The 17,034-nt window shown below is 43.3% G+C and overlaps 1 protein-coding gene across 1 annotated transcript; it reads right to left on the minus strand.

The window, feature by feature from the left end:
• Positions 1-6,520: 6,520 nt before the first annotated feature.
• Positions 6,521-15,350, minus strand: LOC149996491 (protein MAK16 homolog). Its single transcript, XM_090258513.1, has 9 exons — positions 15,302-15,350; positions 12,818-12,927; positions 12,651-12,715; positions 12,311-12,462; positions 11,578-11,632; positions 8,689-8,763; positions 7,880-7,993; positions 7,140-7,205; positions 6,521-6,996 (listed from the first exon to the last, which is right to left on the minus strand). Exons 1-9 carry the CDS (start codon positions 15,304-15,306, stop codon positions 6,802-6,804), a joined length of 837 nt encoding a protein of 278 aa, XP_090114639.1. The 5' UTR covers positions 15,307-15,350; the 3' UTR covers positions 6,521-6,801.
• Between the last annotated feature and the right edge of the window lie 1,684 nt (positions 15,351-17,034).

The following is a 17,034-nucleotide window of genomic DNA, read 5'->3' on the forward strand; positions in this document are numbered from 1 at the left end:
GTGGAAAAGACATGGTGTGGCAGTGGCAAGGCAGTGTGGTGGTGGCAAGGTGGCAGTCAATGGAATGAATGGTCCCACACTCATGTGTGGTGGATCAAGCAATCCCAGCCCCAGGCCGGACCACACAGCCCAAAGTTCCAGCACTGGGAAAATAAAACTTCATAACTTCTGGCTGTAAAATCCACTGGAAGTTAGTACGTTGGAAGAAACTGCTTGTTTCTCAAGAGAGTCTGTTTAAAGGTCCTGCTGGGTCCTAGAATGTATGCAAACTCACCTACTCTGGGAACCAACACCAGGACAACAGCAAGAGGGGCACCAGTCATGTACAGGAAGTGGGTGAAGTGACTTGGAAACAGGGCAAGTGCTGAGCAAGCCTCCAGCAGCCAGGTAGTGGCATTATCCCCTCTCTAAACCCTCCTTCACATACATAGCCACAAAGTGGTGAAGTGGGTTGCCCTGCCCTGGTAATGACCTAAGGTTCCACCCCCTATAATGTAACAGGTGCACCAAGACCGGAGTCAAAGCAGTTCTACCTAATACACAGAAACAAACACAGGGAGGCTACCAAATTGAGGCAAATAAATATGGCCCAAATGAAAGAACAGAACAAAACCCTGGAAAAAGAACTAAACAAAACAGAGATGGCCAACCTTTCAGATGCACAGTTCAAAAAACTAGTGATGTGGATACTCAGAGAACTCACTGAGTATGGCAAAAGCATAAGAAAAGAAATGAAGGTGACCCTAAGTGAAATAAAAAAAAAAAAAATCCACAGGGAACAAACAGTGAGGGGGAAGAAGCTGGGATTAAAATAAATGATTTGGAACATTAGGAAGAAATAAACAGTCAACTAGTACAGAATGAAGACACAGAATTCAAAAAAAAGAGGAGAGAATAAGAATACTCTGGACATCTCCAAAAGTGCCAACATCCAAATCATAAGGATGCCAGAAGGAGTAAAGGAAGAGCAAGAAATTGAAAACTTATTTGAAAAAATAATGAAAGAAAACTTCCTTAATTTGGTGAAGGAAATAGACAAACAAATCCAGGAAGCATAGAGCATCCCAAATAAGTTGTACTCAAAGAGGACCACACCAAGACACATCATAATTAAAATACCCAAGGTTAAAGATAAAGAGAGAATCTTAAAAGCAGCAAGAGAAGTCTGGGCTGCTGGGCTGGCCAGCTCCTTGGCTTCATCTGTGTCACATTTTCTCTTTGTTTGTAGGTTGGGGATCCTAAGTGTCCGGCACTGGAAGAGACAGGAGCGAGTCATCCTTGGTTACCTGGAGGTTTATGATGGACCGGAGGAGGTTAGATTGAAGATATTGGAAACCCTAAAACTTCTCATGCAGTATATGTGGCCAAGGTATAACAGCCAGCAGATAAGTGTGGTAAGAGGGGCAGCACTCTATAGACTTTGTCTTCAGAACGTGCCCAGATGTACATGCAATACAAAGTATTAAGGCCATGCCATGTATTTGAATACTTCCCAATTTTACACACCTACTGAATTTGGGACTAAAAAAATGGCACTTGAAAGATAAAATACATTGTTGTTTCAGGTGTGTATCTCTAGATTAATAATGCATATTAAATTTTAAAGTCATTTAGAAGTGCTTTATGTAATAAAGACATGCCTGACTTTGTTCCTCCTAATGTTTTTTAAACCTGGTTGAGACAGAGCACTTCGTACCACATGGTGGAACAGTGATCAGAATACTAACTTAGGGTATGATTGCTTAGAAAGCATTCCAGTGCTGAAGAATGAGTGGACTAAAGTAGAACAGATGGATAAAGGAAACTGAATCAAATTAATACTGTCAGGCCTTTAAAAAGCAAAGCCCAAGATTCCAAGAAGAGCTTGGCAAGCAAATGGACGGGTTAGAAAGGTTAGAAATGAACGTGGCGCACTGCGGGGTAGAGGGGTGGGGGGAGGCTTGGGAAGCAGCAGGTTGCATACTGGACGGTGACAGATGGCAGGCTAAGCGGTACAGATTGTAGGAAACCGTTTAATATTGTTTGGATCAAGGTAGGCAATGCAGACTTTTCCCAGTTATATTTCTGTCCAGAATTATGGTTTATTATGCATATTTTCGCACTGCAGGTTAAAATTACTTTCCAGCTTCCATGAAGGCTTTTCAGTTTTTATTGTGGAAAAAAATTTTTTTCTATTTTAAAATGTACAGTTTTACATTCCCGATTTTGTGCAACCATCACCACTACCCATTTCCAGAACTTTTCCTATTTTATCAAGAACCTTTTAGAAAGTGCCGCTGCGCCTGCTGCGCTGACACGACGCGGAAGGGAGCCCGTGGGCAGCACAGTCACCGGAGGCTCGTGCCGCTGACCCCGCCCTGCTCCCCTCGCTGCTCCGAGGGCCCGGCGCCCTTGGGCAAGGCTGGAGGACAGTCCAGGGTCACGTATCGAGGTCACGGAGCCGACCGCAGGGACAGGAGGCCGCGGGGTCTGCCCGCGCCGCCGGTGCGCGTGCGCCGAACACCTGTCGCCCTGCAGGGCCGTTGACACCCGCCAGCCCAGCCTGGGACTCACAGACCCGCACGAGCCTCACACGGCAGGTTTGTTTCACCCCCGCCTGACGTGGCTTGTTGGTTTCACTCTCTGGCCTTCCTCATCCTTCTCGCCGCCCAGTGGAGAGAGGAACCGGAGCGTCTCTGGAAGGAGGGTGTGTATGGAGACGAGGCGTTATGACCACAATTTTGAGCACCGTTCCGCCCAGTACACAGAGAGAAGTCATGAACCGTCTCTCACCTTAGACCGAGCGCCGCCTCTCGTCCGTGCCCTGACCCGAGGTGGAACCCGCGACCTTGGAGGATTGGGACGCCGCTCTCACCGATGGGCTCTCTGGCCAGGGCTCCCTTCTTCTCTGGATGAGTCTGGAGAAAGGAGAAGAAACCTCTTCACTGGCACTTTCTTTCCTTCTTTTAAAAGAAGATATGAAAAGTACAACTGTTTCTATTCACCACGAACCTCATCAGCTATTCTTGGCATCACAAAGTTATTATGGCTCCAGATCAGGGAGGATGCAAAATGTAAGAAACAAGTTTGACATTTATTGAGCATGTGCTATGCTCCAGATAATGTAAAAAGGGCTTCACTTATTTATTTCTCTCTGGAACTCTGGGAACAATCTTATGCAGTAGGTGGCCTTAGGAAGCACATTTTAGAGATGAAGTATCGCAAAGTTTAAATACTTTAGCACTGCCTTACTCTAGGGACAGCTTGACCCAGGATAAGAAAACAGGACCTTTGGTTTGGACCCATCTGAGCAGGACCAACCAACCAGCAGGAACAGCTGGAAGAGACCAAAGCAGGAAGCCGGTGGGGGGTGGGGTGCGGTTAACAAGGGCGGTTAATGAGGAGGGGCGGTTCACTGAGATCGGGCCCACCGCCATCTTCTGGCAGGTACAGTCCCCCCAAGAACCCACTCTCCAGACCAGCTGGGAGCCACCTTTGTGACATCACGTGGCCCATGGAAGACTGTGACTTTAGCAGCTGGTTGCCCCATGACCGAGGCTAGAATTTTGAGGTTTCTCTGCTGTGGCCAAGAGCACTTGTGCCTCTGGCGTTCTATGGTAGAAAGCTGGGTAACCAATGTGTCCTGATCCAGCCCCATGGCTGATCTGAATCGTGATAAGATGGAGGAGGCCAGCCTGGCCCCCTCAGAGGGCACTGCAGCAGCAGGAGCGGTCGAAGCCGACAGAGCTCTGGACGTAGCTGCGCGTCCCAGCGAGGCTTCGCGGGGGCCCGGGGACCGAGCCCAGAGCCACGATCCAGCCCCTGAAGAGAACGTCCTTCGCGATCTGCCCTTCCCAAGAAGGCTTTGGAGGCTCGTGGAGGATGACGCCTTCCCATCTGTGCGCTGGAGTGACAGCGGAGACGCCATGATCATCGAGCAAGACCGTTTCCAAAGAGAGGTTCTCCGCCGCAATGGCGCAGAAAGAGTCTTCGAGTCAGACAGCCTGAAGACCTTCATCCGCCTGATGAACCTATACGGGTTCAGCAAGATTCGCCCAAGTGACTCATTCGTTTGCAGTTTGAGACAGCCCAGATTGATGATCTACCGGAACCCCAAGTTTCAAAGAAGCAAGCCTGAGCTCATTGACGACATCAAGGAGAAACCCAACTGGATGTCTACGGCTGCCTGGCCAGACACCAGCGCGCCGCGCACGAAGAGGACGAGGCGGGACTCCTCCGTTTCCTACACCGAAGGTGCCGAGGGGACCGCTCCCGAAGCCCGGAAGACAGCCCCATTCTGAGGTCTGCAGGGAGGCTACTGCGAGCAATGTGGCCGAGTGCTGGAGGGCGTACCCACCACCGCCCGCGTAGCTGAGGTTCCTGCCGGAACCCGCGCCAGAGAACACCTGCTCCAGAGATTCTCAGATCACCCGCTGTTCAATGTACTGATACGTGAGTACAACACCTCTCACTCCCGCGTGGCGGCCGCCGCCGCTCAAAACACCAGCTCCAGGGACCCCAACCAGGACGACCAGGAAGGCTCCTCAGAAAAGCTGTGTGTGTTCTGTGTGAGCCTTAAGGACAATCCAATCCCCTGAGCGCTCAGGTGACTTTGGGACCATGAGTCCATTGTTGGCTTTAATAAAGAAAAGAACTCCATTGTAAGCAATAAACAACCCAATGAAAAAAAAAAAAAAAAAAAAAAACCTTTTAGAAAGGCTGGTAATAGGTTGGGCTTAACTGTTGGTAAGCTAGGATCTGGAATTAAATGACAGAAAATGCAAATTGACACAAGTCCCAGAAGCCGAGCACATTTCCCTCATGTTATTTTTGACTCCCCAGCCTGGGACTGCTTGAAAGTTAAAAGATTACCAGCCAGCACCTGTTCTCTGGCCAAAAGTACAGGGGAAATCCCAGGTCTCCCCTTTCAGGAGGGGCTGTTTCCTTATAGAGTGGAAACAGGCTTCTGGAGGGAAACAAGGTTTCTTCCTTAGGCAGGCCAGTGTGTGTACATGGGCAGTATGCTGGAGGAAAAAAATGCGGCTTGAAGGTAAGAAATCTGGAGTCTGGTCTCTAGTTCTGCTTCCAGTTCTGTGGTCCAACACATTTGACCTCAGTTCCTTCACTTATGAAATGGAGGCTTTACACTAGATGGTCTTTGAAGTCTCCAGTTTAACACCCTGATTTTGAATGTGAACATAATTTTTCTTCTTGATTCCAGAGTCTCCTGTAGACTTGTGGTCTTATTGAAGGCTCTCCTGAAACTGATATGTGATGTCGCAAGGGATCGAAGCCTTACACCCGAGCCTGTGAAGTGTACCTTGTTAGAGGAGGCCACAGCCTGCCTGAATCTCCTGGACCACTGCTCTCAGGGACAAGTGAAGGTAAGGGACAGTCTGCTGCTAGGCTTCAGTTAGGCTTCATTATCCTTGAGTAACTCTTACAGTTGATTATAATTTACTACTCACGTGCCTGACCAAGTCTGTAAATGAATGTGGAGGAGTCAGGTCTCCACCTCTGGAGCCCTCTAACCTTCATCGGTTTGAGCAAAGGTATTCAGAACCGTTCTGAACCACTCTGGGGCTAGGACAGAGAATGAACAAAAGGATCATGATCAAGAGTTTGTAAAATTTAAGTTCTGTGCCTGTCATTGAATTAAAAAAGAAATAATGGGTTATAAGCTGCCAAGACATAATAACATAGGTAGAGTAATTCAGGTCCCTGAAATATTTCCCATTTTTCAGGGGCAACTATGTTTTTCAGTATTCTTATTTATCCACATGGGAATTTTCTTTGGTTTCATGTTCCAGAAAAGTTAACTTTCAAAGCCACAGCATATAATAGCTGTGTGTATTTATATGTATTTAATAAACTATTGCCTCACTTCTTACCCATTTAGAAATCTTCAGTAGAAAAGATGTAAGGCAGCATGAAAAATTCTTACCCTGAAATCCTTAGATAGTGGTTTGTTGTTTTATTAGTTTATTCAGATTAAACTTCATCTTGGCTCTTTGATCTCAGGCAGTTTTCAAGCCCTAGATCCAATCTAATTCTCCTTGGCTGCTACTGAGCTGCCTCTTCATGCACCAGCAGGACACTTCCAAGCAGTGTTTAGTTACACCTGTTCTGTGAACTGTCCCCTAGTGTTATCGTTCTTTCCTTCTTTGAGCATGGTACCAAGAAAGAAGAACCAAGGTGAAAAAGAACAAAATAACAAAAAATCAAAATCTGTTTGGTTTCATGTTTCAGGGTCTCCTGGCCAAAATTCTCCAAAGCTGTGAAGACAGCAAGGTGGTGAACTGTATCAGGAAAGTGCAGATTTCGGAAGGTGCTCCGCACAGCGGAACTTAAGATTCATACTACTTTCCTAAAGAGGAGATTTTCTTTTTATACAAATGGAATTATTTAAGGAAAAAGGTATTTTTATACTGGACATTATAATTTAGACCCCCCCCCTTTTTTTTAAATGCCAATAGAAGTATGGAAAGCACAAGAAAAACTAAAGTCTGGACATTTCTGAATTAAAGTTTGGGGTGGGGGGACATGGGTATTTAAAATTTTGAAATACTTACAGACACAAATTCATCTGTTAAACTTCTTGGGTTTGAGGTATCACCACAACACATGCCAAGGCTATAAAAATAATCTGTTTACAACTTTTCCTCCACTCTCTCCCAAATTTCTTGTTCCACGGAAGTGGCATAAATATCAAAAACACAAATATTGTGTTGAATACAACATAAAGAGTAAAAGCTGGAGGTACGTAGGTGATGAGGATAAAGTTAAAAATGTTCAGTCCTGTGATAAATGTCTAAACGGCAATCACGTGGTTTTGGCCTTGGCCGCGGGCTCCGTCTCCTGCTCGTACTCTATCTCCACATATGCGCGTTTCCTCCTCCAAGGTCCTTTCAGGGGTGTTTTGCCTTTGTGTTTGGTGTCAAGGGCCTTTTCTTCTTCCTCACTGGAGGGTTTATCATCCTGATCTTCATCACCGCTGTCATCCAGTTGATCCATTTCCTAACATGGGGAGGGAGAAAATTAAGAGAAGACTCTAGATTCATTCCCCAAACTCCGTTGTCATCTCAATTTGGAACAGACTGGAGAACTGATCTACCTTTGTGTGTCTGGAAAGCCTCCTTTCTTATCCCCGTAAATCTCACCTCAAAATCACTTAGGTCACTCTCATCCACCTCATTGTCTTCCACAAACTCGCGCTGTCCCACACCCTAAAACAAAACATAAGTGTTAGGTGTAAAATACATCATGAAAATTCAGCTTAAACATCTAGTTTATTCTTTGATAAATACATGCATAAATAACATAACCAGAATCAGAATCTACTTACTAGGCAACCAAAATCTATTTATTTCCAAGCTTATACTTCTGAAATCAGCATGTAAGATTTACAAACAATTCTTTATACATTCAACTAAAATTATTAATTTCAAATAATCAAAAAATAGTTTACTGATAGGAAAAGTATGCCTCTGTACCTGTGTGAGTAACTGTGTGATTAAACAGCTACTTGCTAAATCTGCCCTTTTCCTAAAAATACTATCACTCAAGTACCTCTCCTATATTAATAGTAAGATTAAATCCTTGTAAATTTCTGTAGGTTCCTTCATGGTATATTCTATCAGCTGATGAGGATTCTTCATTTGTCATCTTGCAGGAAAAAAATGTTACCATGCCCATCAATAAGATTAAAATTGTCAATGCACAGCTGTTAACTGGAAAACACCACAGCCACCACTGAATCAGAATTAATCTCATGAGAGAAAAATATGATCAATGACTACTTTTGGTCAGGGGACTGAAAACGACATCCTATCTCTTAATTATAATAAATCTAGTGCTATAGATTACTGCTTCACAAAGCAAAAATACAAACAGCGCTTACTTCCTCATCATCTTCATCATCTTTTTCCTCAGCATCTGAAGAGTCGCTCTCTGCCTCCTGCTGTTGCAGGGCCTTGTCGAAGGCATGAATGGGGAAGTTGTAGATGTCGCCATACTGAAGGACAAACAGATTGGCTTTCACTATATGTGCATCTCACCCTTAAAGTCCACTGCACAACAAGCATGTTATTTTCTCCCTCAGTGAAATGAGAATACTTAGTCTGATGAGGAGTATTTCTATGTTGTTTTCAAGCCTAGAGCTGGCACTGTCTTTAAAAAGCCCACTTGAACATTAAAATAATCAAACTGGTAAATTCTATGAAGGATGGAAGCAGATTATTTAAAACTTAGTGGTCTATAAAACCCATGAATTAGAACAAGTGTAATTTTCCTGACAAAGGAGGAAATAATATGGAAAAAGAAATTTTATTGTTGTTTCTGACATTAAATCTTAAAAAGAGAAAAAAAGTTAATTTTGAAGAACCTTAAAAAAGGAGGATAATAGGCAGGAGGATCAAAACTGGCTTTTATACAGAGCCCTGGAATCATGTTTGGGAAAAGGAGTTGGGAATAATGGCAAAAGGGGAAGAGCTCTCCTACTAAATGGACTCTCAAAGACAACCAAAGCACTTCATGTGCTTGCATCAATGAACTTCAGGGAAGAAGCCAGGACCTACATATTATTTATTCCAGGAATGAAATCAAGGTGAACATCTAGCATGTTCAAAAATAAAACCCATTTTCCACTTTCCACATTTCCTAGTACCACCTAAATAATAAAAGTTGTACCCCAAGGTCTAGCTTTCTCACCGTATCTTGTTTAAGTCTTTCCAGCAATTCCTTTTCAATGGCATTGTCCAGCTGAGCAGCTATTAATGCTTTTTCCTGTAAGACAAAGAGCAAAGCCCATTAGTACTCATTTTTGAGCCTGTAAAAGAAGAAACTATCAAGCTTTTATCAGAAAGAAGATGTAATCACTTCTCCCACCTGCTATTACAGGGCTCCTTTTTTTAAAAAATGAAGGTTTTATTTATTTTTAGAGGGGGAAGAGAGGGACAAAGAGGAGAGAAACATCAATTGGTTGTCTCTTAACCCTTCACTTGGCATCGAACCGGTGACCTTTTGGTTTGCAGGACAACACCCAACCCACTGAGCCACACCAGTCAGGGCATTACGGGGGCTTCTGCCTCTCCAACCAGATATATTTCTTCTTTACCACTCAAATCTTCTTGGGAACCTTTCAATTAAAAAAACTCCTAGAGCTTTTATAAATAACACTCTAAATTCTAACAAAGCTTTTGATAGATATACAAAGGATGTAGGTTACATATATTTAAGTGTCTAAAATTAGCAACCTGAAGCAGACTTAAAAAACGGAACACAGAGCTTCACTCATTTATGTTTTCTAAAACCATGTTAGATCCCATGTGATACAAAACTAATTTTTAAAAATCTCTTCCTTCAATGATCTCTCATAGGAAATGATACATGGCATCAGCCTGTACCACCCACAATTGAAACAAAAATATAACTTCAACCTACCTTTCTAGCCTGATCGTGTATTAATTTGATAGTAAAATCATAGAAGATTTCGAAGTGTTACATACTGAAGCTATGTTAGAAAGAACAGTGTGATAAAACGAAGGAAGATGGGCACGTGGATCAGTTAAAAGTTTACTGTGATGTTCTACACTATTCTCTAAAGTGGGTGCTCACATCTCAAGAGTGAGTCACTGAGGTGTAGGAAGAAAGTATTCAAAAGTGTTACTTTTTATGCATACTGACATTGGTGCCTTAAAGCAATAGTTGTGTGTCAAATACAGTGAACGAGATACTCCGAGGGGAAAATACTGCACAGAGAGTTTGAAAGTGGTGATCTCACTCCTTTATTCTGATTAGTTCAGTGGATTTATAGATGAATTGTTTGCAGTAAGATAGGGAGTAGTTATAAAGGTATGCTGATTATTTAATGGTTTGGGACTTGGAAAAAAGTTGTAGAGCCCTGGCCAGGGAGCTCAATTAGAGCTCATCCCGATACACCAGGGTTGTGGGTTCAATCCCTGGTCGGGGCCCATACAAGAATCAACTAATAAATGCATAAATAAGTGGAAGAACAAATCAATGTCCCTCTAAAATCTATAATTTAAAAAAAAAACACTGTAGAACTTAAAGACGGCTGTCAGTAGTATGGAATGTAGCAGGAGTTTTAAAGTAAATACACTAATAAAATAAATTAAAAAAATAAAAATACACTCATCTGTTCTTAAAAGAGAAAGGGAATATTTTACCTGTGATTTTAAAAGAAAAGTGTTCTGTGGATAGAACATCTTAAATAGAAAAGGATTACATCTAAATTTGAGTGCTGAAAACGTCTTCTATAAAAATTTCAGTCACACACTTTAAAAATTTGAAGATATAATTTTCCAACCCATTTAAAAATCTTCCAAATCCACATTTTCCAGAGGGTTTAAAATTATGTGGTAGAAATAGAAACTGTTAATTTCTTCTGAAAGAAGAACACCTGTTTAACAACTGGTGGTGGAAAATGAAAAGTAAAAGGCAAGTACTTAATGCAAACAATCCACAACACACTTCTCTAAGTACCCCGACACACCTATCAATGACGAGAGCCCTTAAAGACAAATTAACACTCAGCTAAGAACCAGACCAGCAAAGACAATTACTTATACCTGTAAGTGAAAGTGTATGTGTATAACACTTGTAAGTGATATACTGGGGAGCATATGTTCAAAATTCTATTGACGGGGTGAGTGATCAAAAAGTTTGAGGACCAGTGATAAAACAGATTTGAGATACAGAACTCTGTAGTTAATGGAAACAAAAGCACCAAGATTATTAAAGTTATTTCTTGACAGGATATCACAAATGATCAGGTAAATGTTTTTGCTGGAAGGGAGGTGAGCAAACCAGATACCTAGAATGAATGAATATTTGAACTTGCCAGGGAAAGCTACTTCCTGGGTCTTGAAAGCATAGGAAACTCAGCTTGAGTGAAGTCCCAGTGAGGGGAAGAGGCTGGCTGCCCTCTGGGACAAAGGCTGGAGTTTCCGGGCTAGATTTGCCATGGAGAGCACACCATTAACATCGCTATTCATTACTCTGATAATAAAGCTGCCTAGATTACTTCAAAGAAACAAATAATCCCAATCAATTCCTTACTAACAATTTCAAAAACAAAACAAAACCCCACCTAAATTTAGCGGCCTAACGTAACCCAAACATGAGTCTACTTTAAAAGACTTTAAAAATGCCATCTAGTGTGAATGAATACTCTTTTATCTTTCACTGCCAAACTACTAGTGTATTTGGGCAGAATGCTGAAACCCTGCTGGGGTAAGATGTAAGATGCACAACATACCAAAGTTCTGAATTCTGACACATCTGACCTCAAGAATTTCAGACAAGGAGTTGTGGATCTCTACTTAAGGTATTGTGTTTGTTCTCCATTACATATGTTCCCAAAGCACCCACATTTCAACCTGCCCTCAAAGTCATAATCTTAAAATAGGGAATACCAGCTATCTTATGCAACTAATATTGTTATCCATTAGTGAACCATTATCCAGAGCCTGAGCAGGTCACAGACAATGGCGACTAAATCTTCTTCATAAGTCCGACCTACACAGCCCCAACCTCAATGTAAAGAAAAACGCTATGAACATCAGAACAGTAAGTTACCTCTCTTCTCTTTTCCCTCCGCTCCACTTTTTTACTCAAAGGAACAAGTTTCCTCCTATGGGAAACAAAGCACATTATCAGAAAACCCAAGTATATGTTCTTTTTTAAAAAAAGGGGGAAGGGAAAATGGATTGGAATTCATTTTGTAGGGGTCAGCTCAATTCAGCAAGTTTTCTAGATAAATGTAATATTGGGAAAAAAAATTAGACATTTTTACATGTATTTTAATGTGGCTGTGTTTGTTTTATTTAGGCACTGAGACTTCTGAGCACATTCTCTATGCTAACAATGCTTCAGTGAACTAAGAGAAGGGCATTTCTGTAGAAGACTGACATCGTTAGTATGCTCTGCAGGTCACAATTCAATAATGTATGGATTTCACGTTACTTTTAAAAATTAATGTTCACTGAACTCAGAGTCAAGTCCTTACATTCCTGTTTATTCACATTTTTTAGATCATTTTAAAATCTCTAATTTTAAGATTCCCTTGGGGAGTTACAAACAAAATTTTCTGAAGCTGATTTTCAGACAGGGAGGGAATAATCAAGTTGTACTATAGTGATTTTAAAATCCTGCAAAATCAAAGGGCATGCCTTCAACCTGAGGTAAAATTTCTTCTTGGCGTATCACAAAAGGATACCCAAAGTTGAATTTTATAGAACGCATCGCTCAGTTTTGTAACATGATCCATGAGAAAACAATTTAGAAATAAACAAATGATCCGAACACTTACTGTCGCTTCAGGGTAAGTTTGCGAATTCTAATCAGGTACTGGGTGATCTTGGTGAATCTCTGCTTACACTTGTGCCGAATGAAACAGGGCCAGTAAATCAGGTTTTCATCTATTTGCTCAAGTGCTTTCTCATAGTTTTTATGAAGACGGACCTATCAAACAGAAAAAGGAAGCTTGCAGGGCCAGGGTAAAGGATTAGGTCTTTACTGTTAACAACACCCATGGAACCCAATGAGGATGGTGTCAAAGGTTTAATCTAGACACAGTCCAGGAAGAGAGGAAAAGGTGGCACTTTTGCTCTTGATCAATGGTTATTGTAATTTTACGTCCCAAGTCTTACCCGTTCCCAGAGGCGCCTAGGAAAAGCTGCTCTTTCTATAACCTTCATATACAAGTAGCACTGTCCTGCGGGGTAAAGTAGATACCTTTAATATTATTTAGAGACTGAAGAACATCCTTTTAAAAGCTGCTGAGTAGTTCTCATAGACTATAAAACTGGGGAGTTACCTTTCTCTTCCTTGATAGTGGCATACTGACTGTTTGCCAGGGGACAGGAAGACCGGTTACACAGTCCAGTCAGGCTGTATTCATTTCTGCAAAAGCCCTGTGTCTTGGTTCTAGAATGGGAGAAACAGCAAGCATTTTAAGATGGGTTACCAACAGGGCAAGTAAAGGAACCTTTGCCCAAGACGCAAATCTAGACTCACCTTATTTTGAAGGAACAAAATTGCCTGTTTCCTAGTGTGTCCCAGATAACCTGCAAAGCAAAGTACAAACCCGGTTCATTGCTCAGACCCAACAGATGGCCTATGCCTCCAAGGCACCATGCCCCAGGGCAGGGCCCTGCTTCACTGAGGAAAGGAGTCTTACAGACGAGGAAGAAAAAGTACTTTGCAAAATAGTCTGGCTTCTTTTCTTTACACAAATGGCAGATTCTTACAGAAAACGTTAATACAAGTTAGGAATAACCATAACCCCATTACCCAGAAATATTTTTATTAGTATTTTGTAAATATTTTCAAGTTTTTCTATACACGTGTACATTCTAAGAACTAGTACACCTATATCTATATCTTCAACAAAATGAGATATTATGTATTTTGTAACTTTCCCTTTCTACTTGAAATGTTCACTGTCCATTGTAGAAGGATGCACATTACTAGACTTTTGGACACATGCACCATAATTTTATCTCACTGAGGGCAAGGGAAGTCATCGATGCTTCCTCCACTAACGCATTCTTTATTCATTCATCATTTATTGCGTACTTCATTTATGTAAGGCACTGACGCTTTCCCTGAGTCCCGACACACAGGAGGCCCTCGAGTACTTGATGAATGGAGGAGGCACAGTCCTTAAGCGTGTCCACTGTCTCAGCAGGGAGAAAAACACACAAAGCATCCCAGAGCAGCAGTCTGTGCACACAGAGGTGTGTAAGAGCACTGGAGCCTCCTGCTGAGCTGCCTGGGGGAACTGGGCAAGGCTTTACAGCAGTTAAAGGGAAAAGCATTACTGCAGACGAATGGAACAACAATTCTGCAATTTCATAGGGTGTGTCTGGCAGGGGGCGTTAGGACACAGGTCAGAGGAAGTGACACTGGAAGAGGAGCTCAATATGGCTGGTGGCTCTAATATCACTTCTAAGCTGATGATCTCTAAACTTCCTTTCCAGTCAAACTTCTCCTCTGAGCACCAGACTTGTACATACACCCAGCTGCCCACTTGGCGCCTCCACTTGGCTGTCTAAAAGGCTAAGACACACGAGCATGTCCAGAGTTCTCAGTCCCACACCTCTCAACAGAACACTGCTCTCCTCCCGTCTTCCCCAGCTCCAGAACGAAACTGCCATTGAACTATTTGTTCAAATCCAAGCCCTTGACTTGTCCCTTATCTTTTCCATTTAACCCGACACCAAGTCATCAATTAAAATGATAAACCATCTCAGATTTATCCATTTCCTTTCCTATCCATGACCACCTTGGCTGAAGCTATTTTCATGATCTCCTAGTCTCCTTGCTTTCGTTCTTTCTCTCCTTCAAACACCTTTCGCACAACTAGAGAACTTCCCACAAACGTAAACCATCTGTCATTTCCCATGAAAACCCCTAAAACACTTAACAGGACTCTATGTGATCAGTGTCCTTGAATGTATTCCTTCTCTCTGGCCTCCAGATCTCTGTACTTGACTGTTCCTCCTGCCGGGATTGCTTTTCCCTCAGCTCCTCAGCGCGTGCATTCTCATCCTTCATGTCTCAGCTTGGTTATCTTCTATTCAGAGAACCGTCCCTGATCTATCCGAAGCGGTCTCTCCCAAATGCTCGCTACTCCATCACCCCTGGTCTTTCTTTCGTAGTACTGTTATACAGTGCAACCATTTTTATTTGTCCACTGGCTCACCATCTGTCACTCCCACCAGAGTGCTTTGGAAAGCAGAGGTCCTTTGGCTGGCTTAGTAACAACCAAATCTCTAGTAATTATCACAATGCCCAGTACACGGTAAGCACTTAGATATTTCTCCTACAGATTACTACACGAGTGAATCCAGGACGCTTCCCAAATCTTGACTTGGGCACACAGTGGGGCAAATGTAGAGAAAAACCTAAGCACAGGGAACGCAGGTCGAAAGTAACGTGCAGGTGGATGAAAAGAATCCTTCCGATTTCACGTGTAAACTTGGCCGTATCGCCGCTCAGCCCGTCGCCCAGCTCCAAGTCTCCAAGGACCACACACAAAGGCCGTCGTAGCCTGACACCAAGGACTGGATGACAGACCCTGTGGACTGAGGTGGCTGTGTTCTAGCTCCTCAATCCCGCTGGGGCGGCGCGCTGGAGGCCCAGGGCAGACACGTGAGAGCCCCGCGCACGAAAATCGGGGTTCCGGAAGCCTTGCTTCCGGAGCCACAAGAGGCAAACGGCTGTTTGCGGCTCTGAGTCGCCTAAAGGGCGAGACAACCCGCGTCAACCCCGGGCGGCAGAGCAACGGGAGACTCACATCATCGGACTGCATGGTGCCGGCAGCTCAGCGCCCGAACCCGGCCAGGTCCCGGAAGCAGCGGCTGCTTCCGACGAGTCACTTCCGGAGGCTTGGTCTTCGGTCCCGCGACAGCTCCGATTCCGCAGCCTTGCCCACAGTGTCGCCTAGCGGCCGAACTTGCGCGCGCGCCTTTGCGTCCCCGGTTGGTCAGGACCCATAATGCCCGCTCGCGGAGCGTGATTCTTACCCTGGGCACCCCCAGAAACTGTAAACGCGGCTGAGGGCGCCGCGCAACCCCGCGCAGCGGCCGGCAGCCTCCAGATCGCGGAGGCCGGCAGCGTCCGCCTCTCCCTTGTCCAGCGCCCGGCTTATGACCGCCCAGCCCACCAGGCCCTCTGTCAGCCGACACTGCTCTGGGCAACGGCGCGGGCCGCCCTAGTGCCCACGGTCACGGCTGCGTTGTTTTTGATCTTTCGTCCAAGTGGATCTCAAACTATGGTCCGTTTTAACCAGAGACCCTCGCTCCCGCGCTTACCCCTCCCTCCCTCACTCCGCGGACACTTGTTTGGAGCGGCGTTGGATCCTGATTTTTGAAATTCATGGATCAGATAATATTTCAAACATTTTTGAAGGAATAACTTTTCCCCCTAGCTTTTTATTTTGACAGGGGGAAAAAAAAAACCTTTTACAAGCTCATACTGTTTTCCAAAAGGCACAATCTCAGAATAAGAATGAGTCCTTACTTTGCATACCACATAAAACAATTCAATATATCATAAATAGTGTAATTTGGCTGCATGCAGGAGTAAACTGAATTAGAACCACCGTATTTCAAAGCATTGTTTTAGCACTGGCTTTTGGAGCCAGCTTATTTAAAAAACAAAACGAAAATCTACCGTTTACTAAAGATTTTTGGGCAAGTCACTTCATCATCAAACTTTCGTTTGAATAATGGGGTATGTGAGGACTAGAGGTAGGTTACATACATAGTTTACATCGATTCATGAAAAATTGTGATTGTTCTCACTAGCCGAAGGCCCTAGACAAGGTTGGCTTTGAGACCTACAGTCGTGCATACACAAGCCTTTCTATGTTAGTGAAATCAAATTTAAAACAACGAGGAAGAAATAGAAAGCCGGACAATGCGCACCAGCCACACCACACCACAGAACCTGAACTGTTTCAAGGAGGGCAAGTGGTGCTTTTTTTTCAGTCTGATTTGGGATAATAACTTTCCCTGCTCACCATCAACAGGCGAGTCCTGTCACTAATCTTTTTTTTAACCGAGGTATACTTAACATACAACTTTATATTAGCTTCAGGCATACAGCATGAGTTGATATTTGCATTAGTAGAGAAGGTTCACCACAATAAGTCTAGCTAACATCCGCTGCCATATATAGTTATTTATTACTTTTCTTGTGATGAGAACTTTTAAGATTTACTCTTAGCAACTTTGAAATATGCAATACAATATTAACAGTCACCATGCTGCACATTATATTTCCACGATTTATTTATTCTATAACTAGAAATTTGGACCTTTTGACCCTTCATCCATTTTGTGCTTGCCCACCCCCAGTCTCTTCTCTGTATCTTGAGCTCATTGTTTATTTTTCTTGTTGTTGTTTGTTTTTTAGATTCCACATATAAGTGAGATCATATGGTATCTGTCTCTCTCTGTATGACTTATTTTACTTAGCATCATGCCCCCAAGCTCCATCCATGTCACAGATGGCAGGACTTCATTA

This window comes from Furipterus horrens, unplaced genomic scaffold (genome assembly GCF_987537825.1).
Source record: "Furipterus horrens unplaced genomic scaffold, mFurHor1.1.pri manual_scaffold_12, whole genome shotgun sequence".
Classification (NCBI taxonomy): Eukaryota; Metazoa; Chordata; class Mammalia; order Chiroptera; family Furipteridae; genus Furipterus; species Furipterus horrens.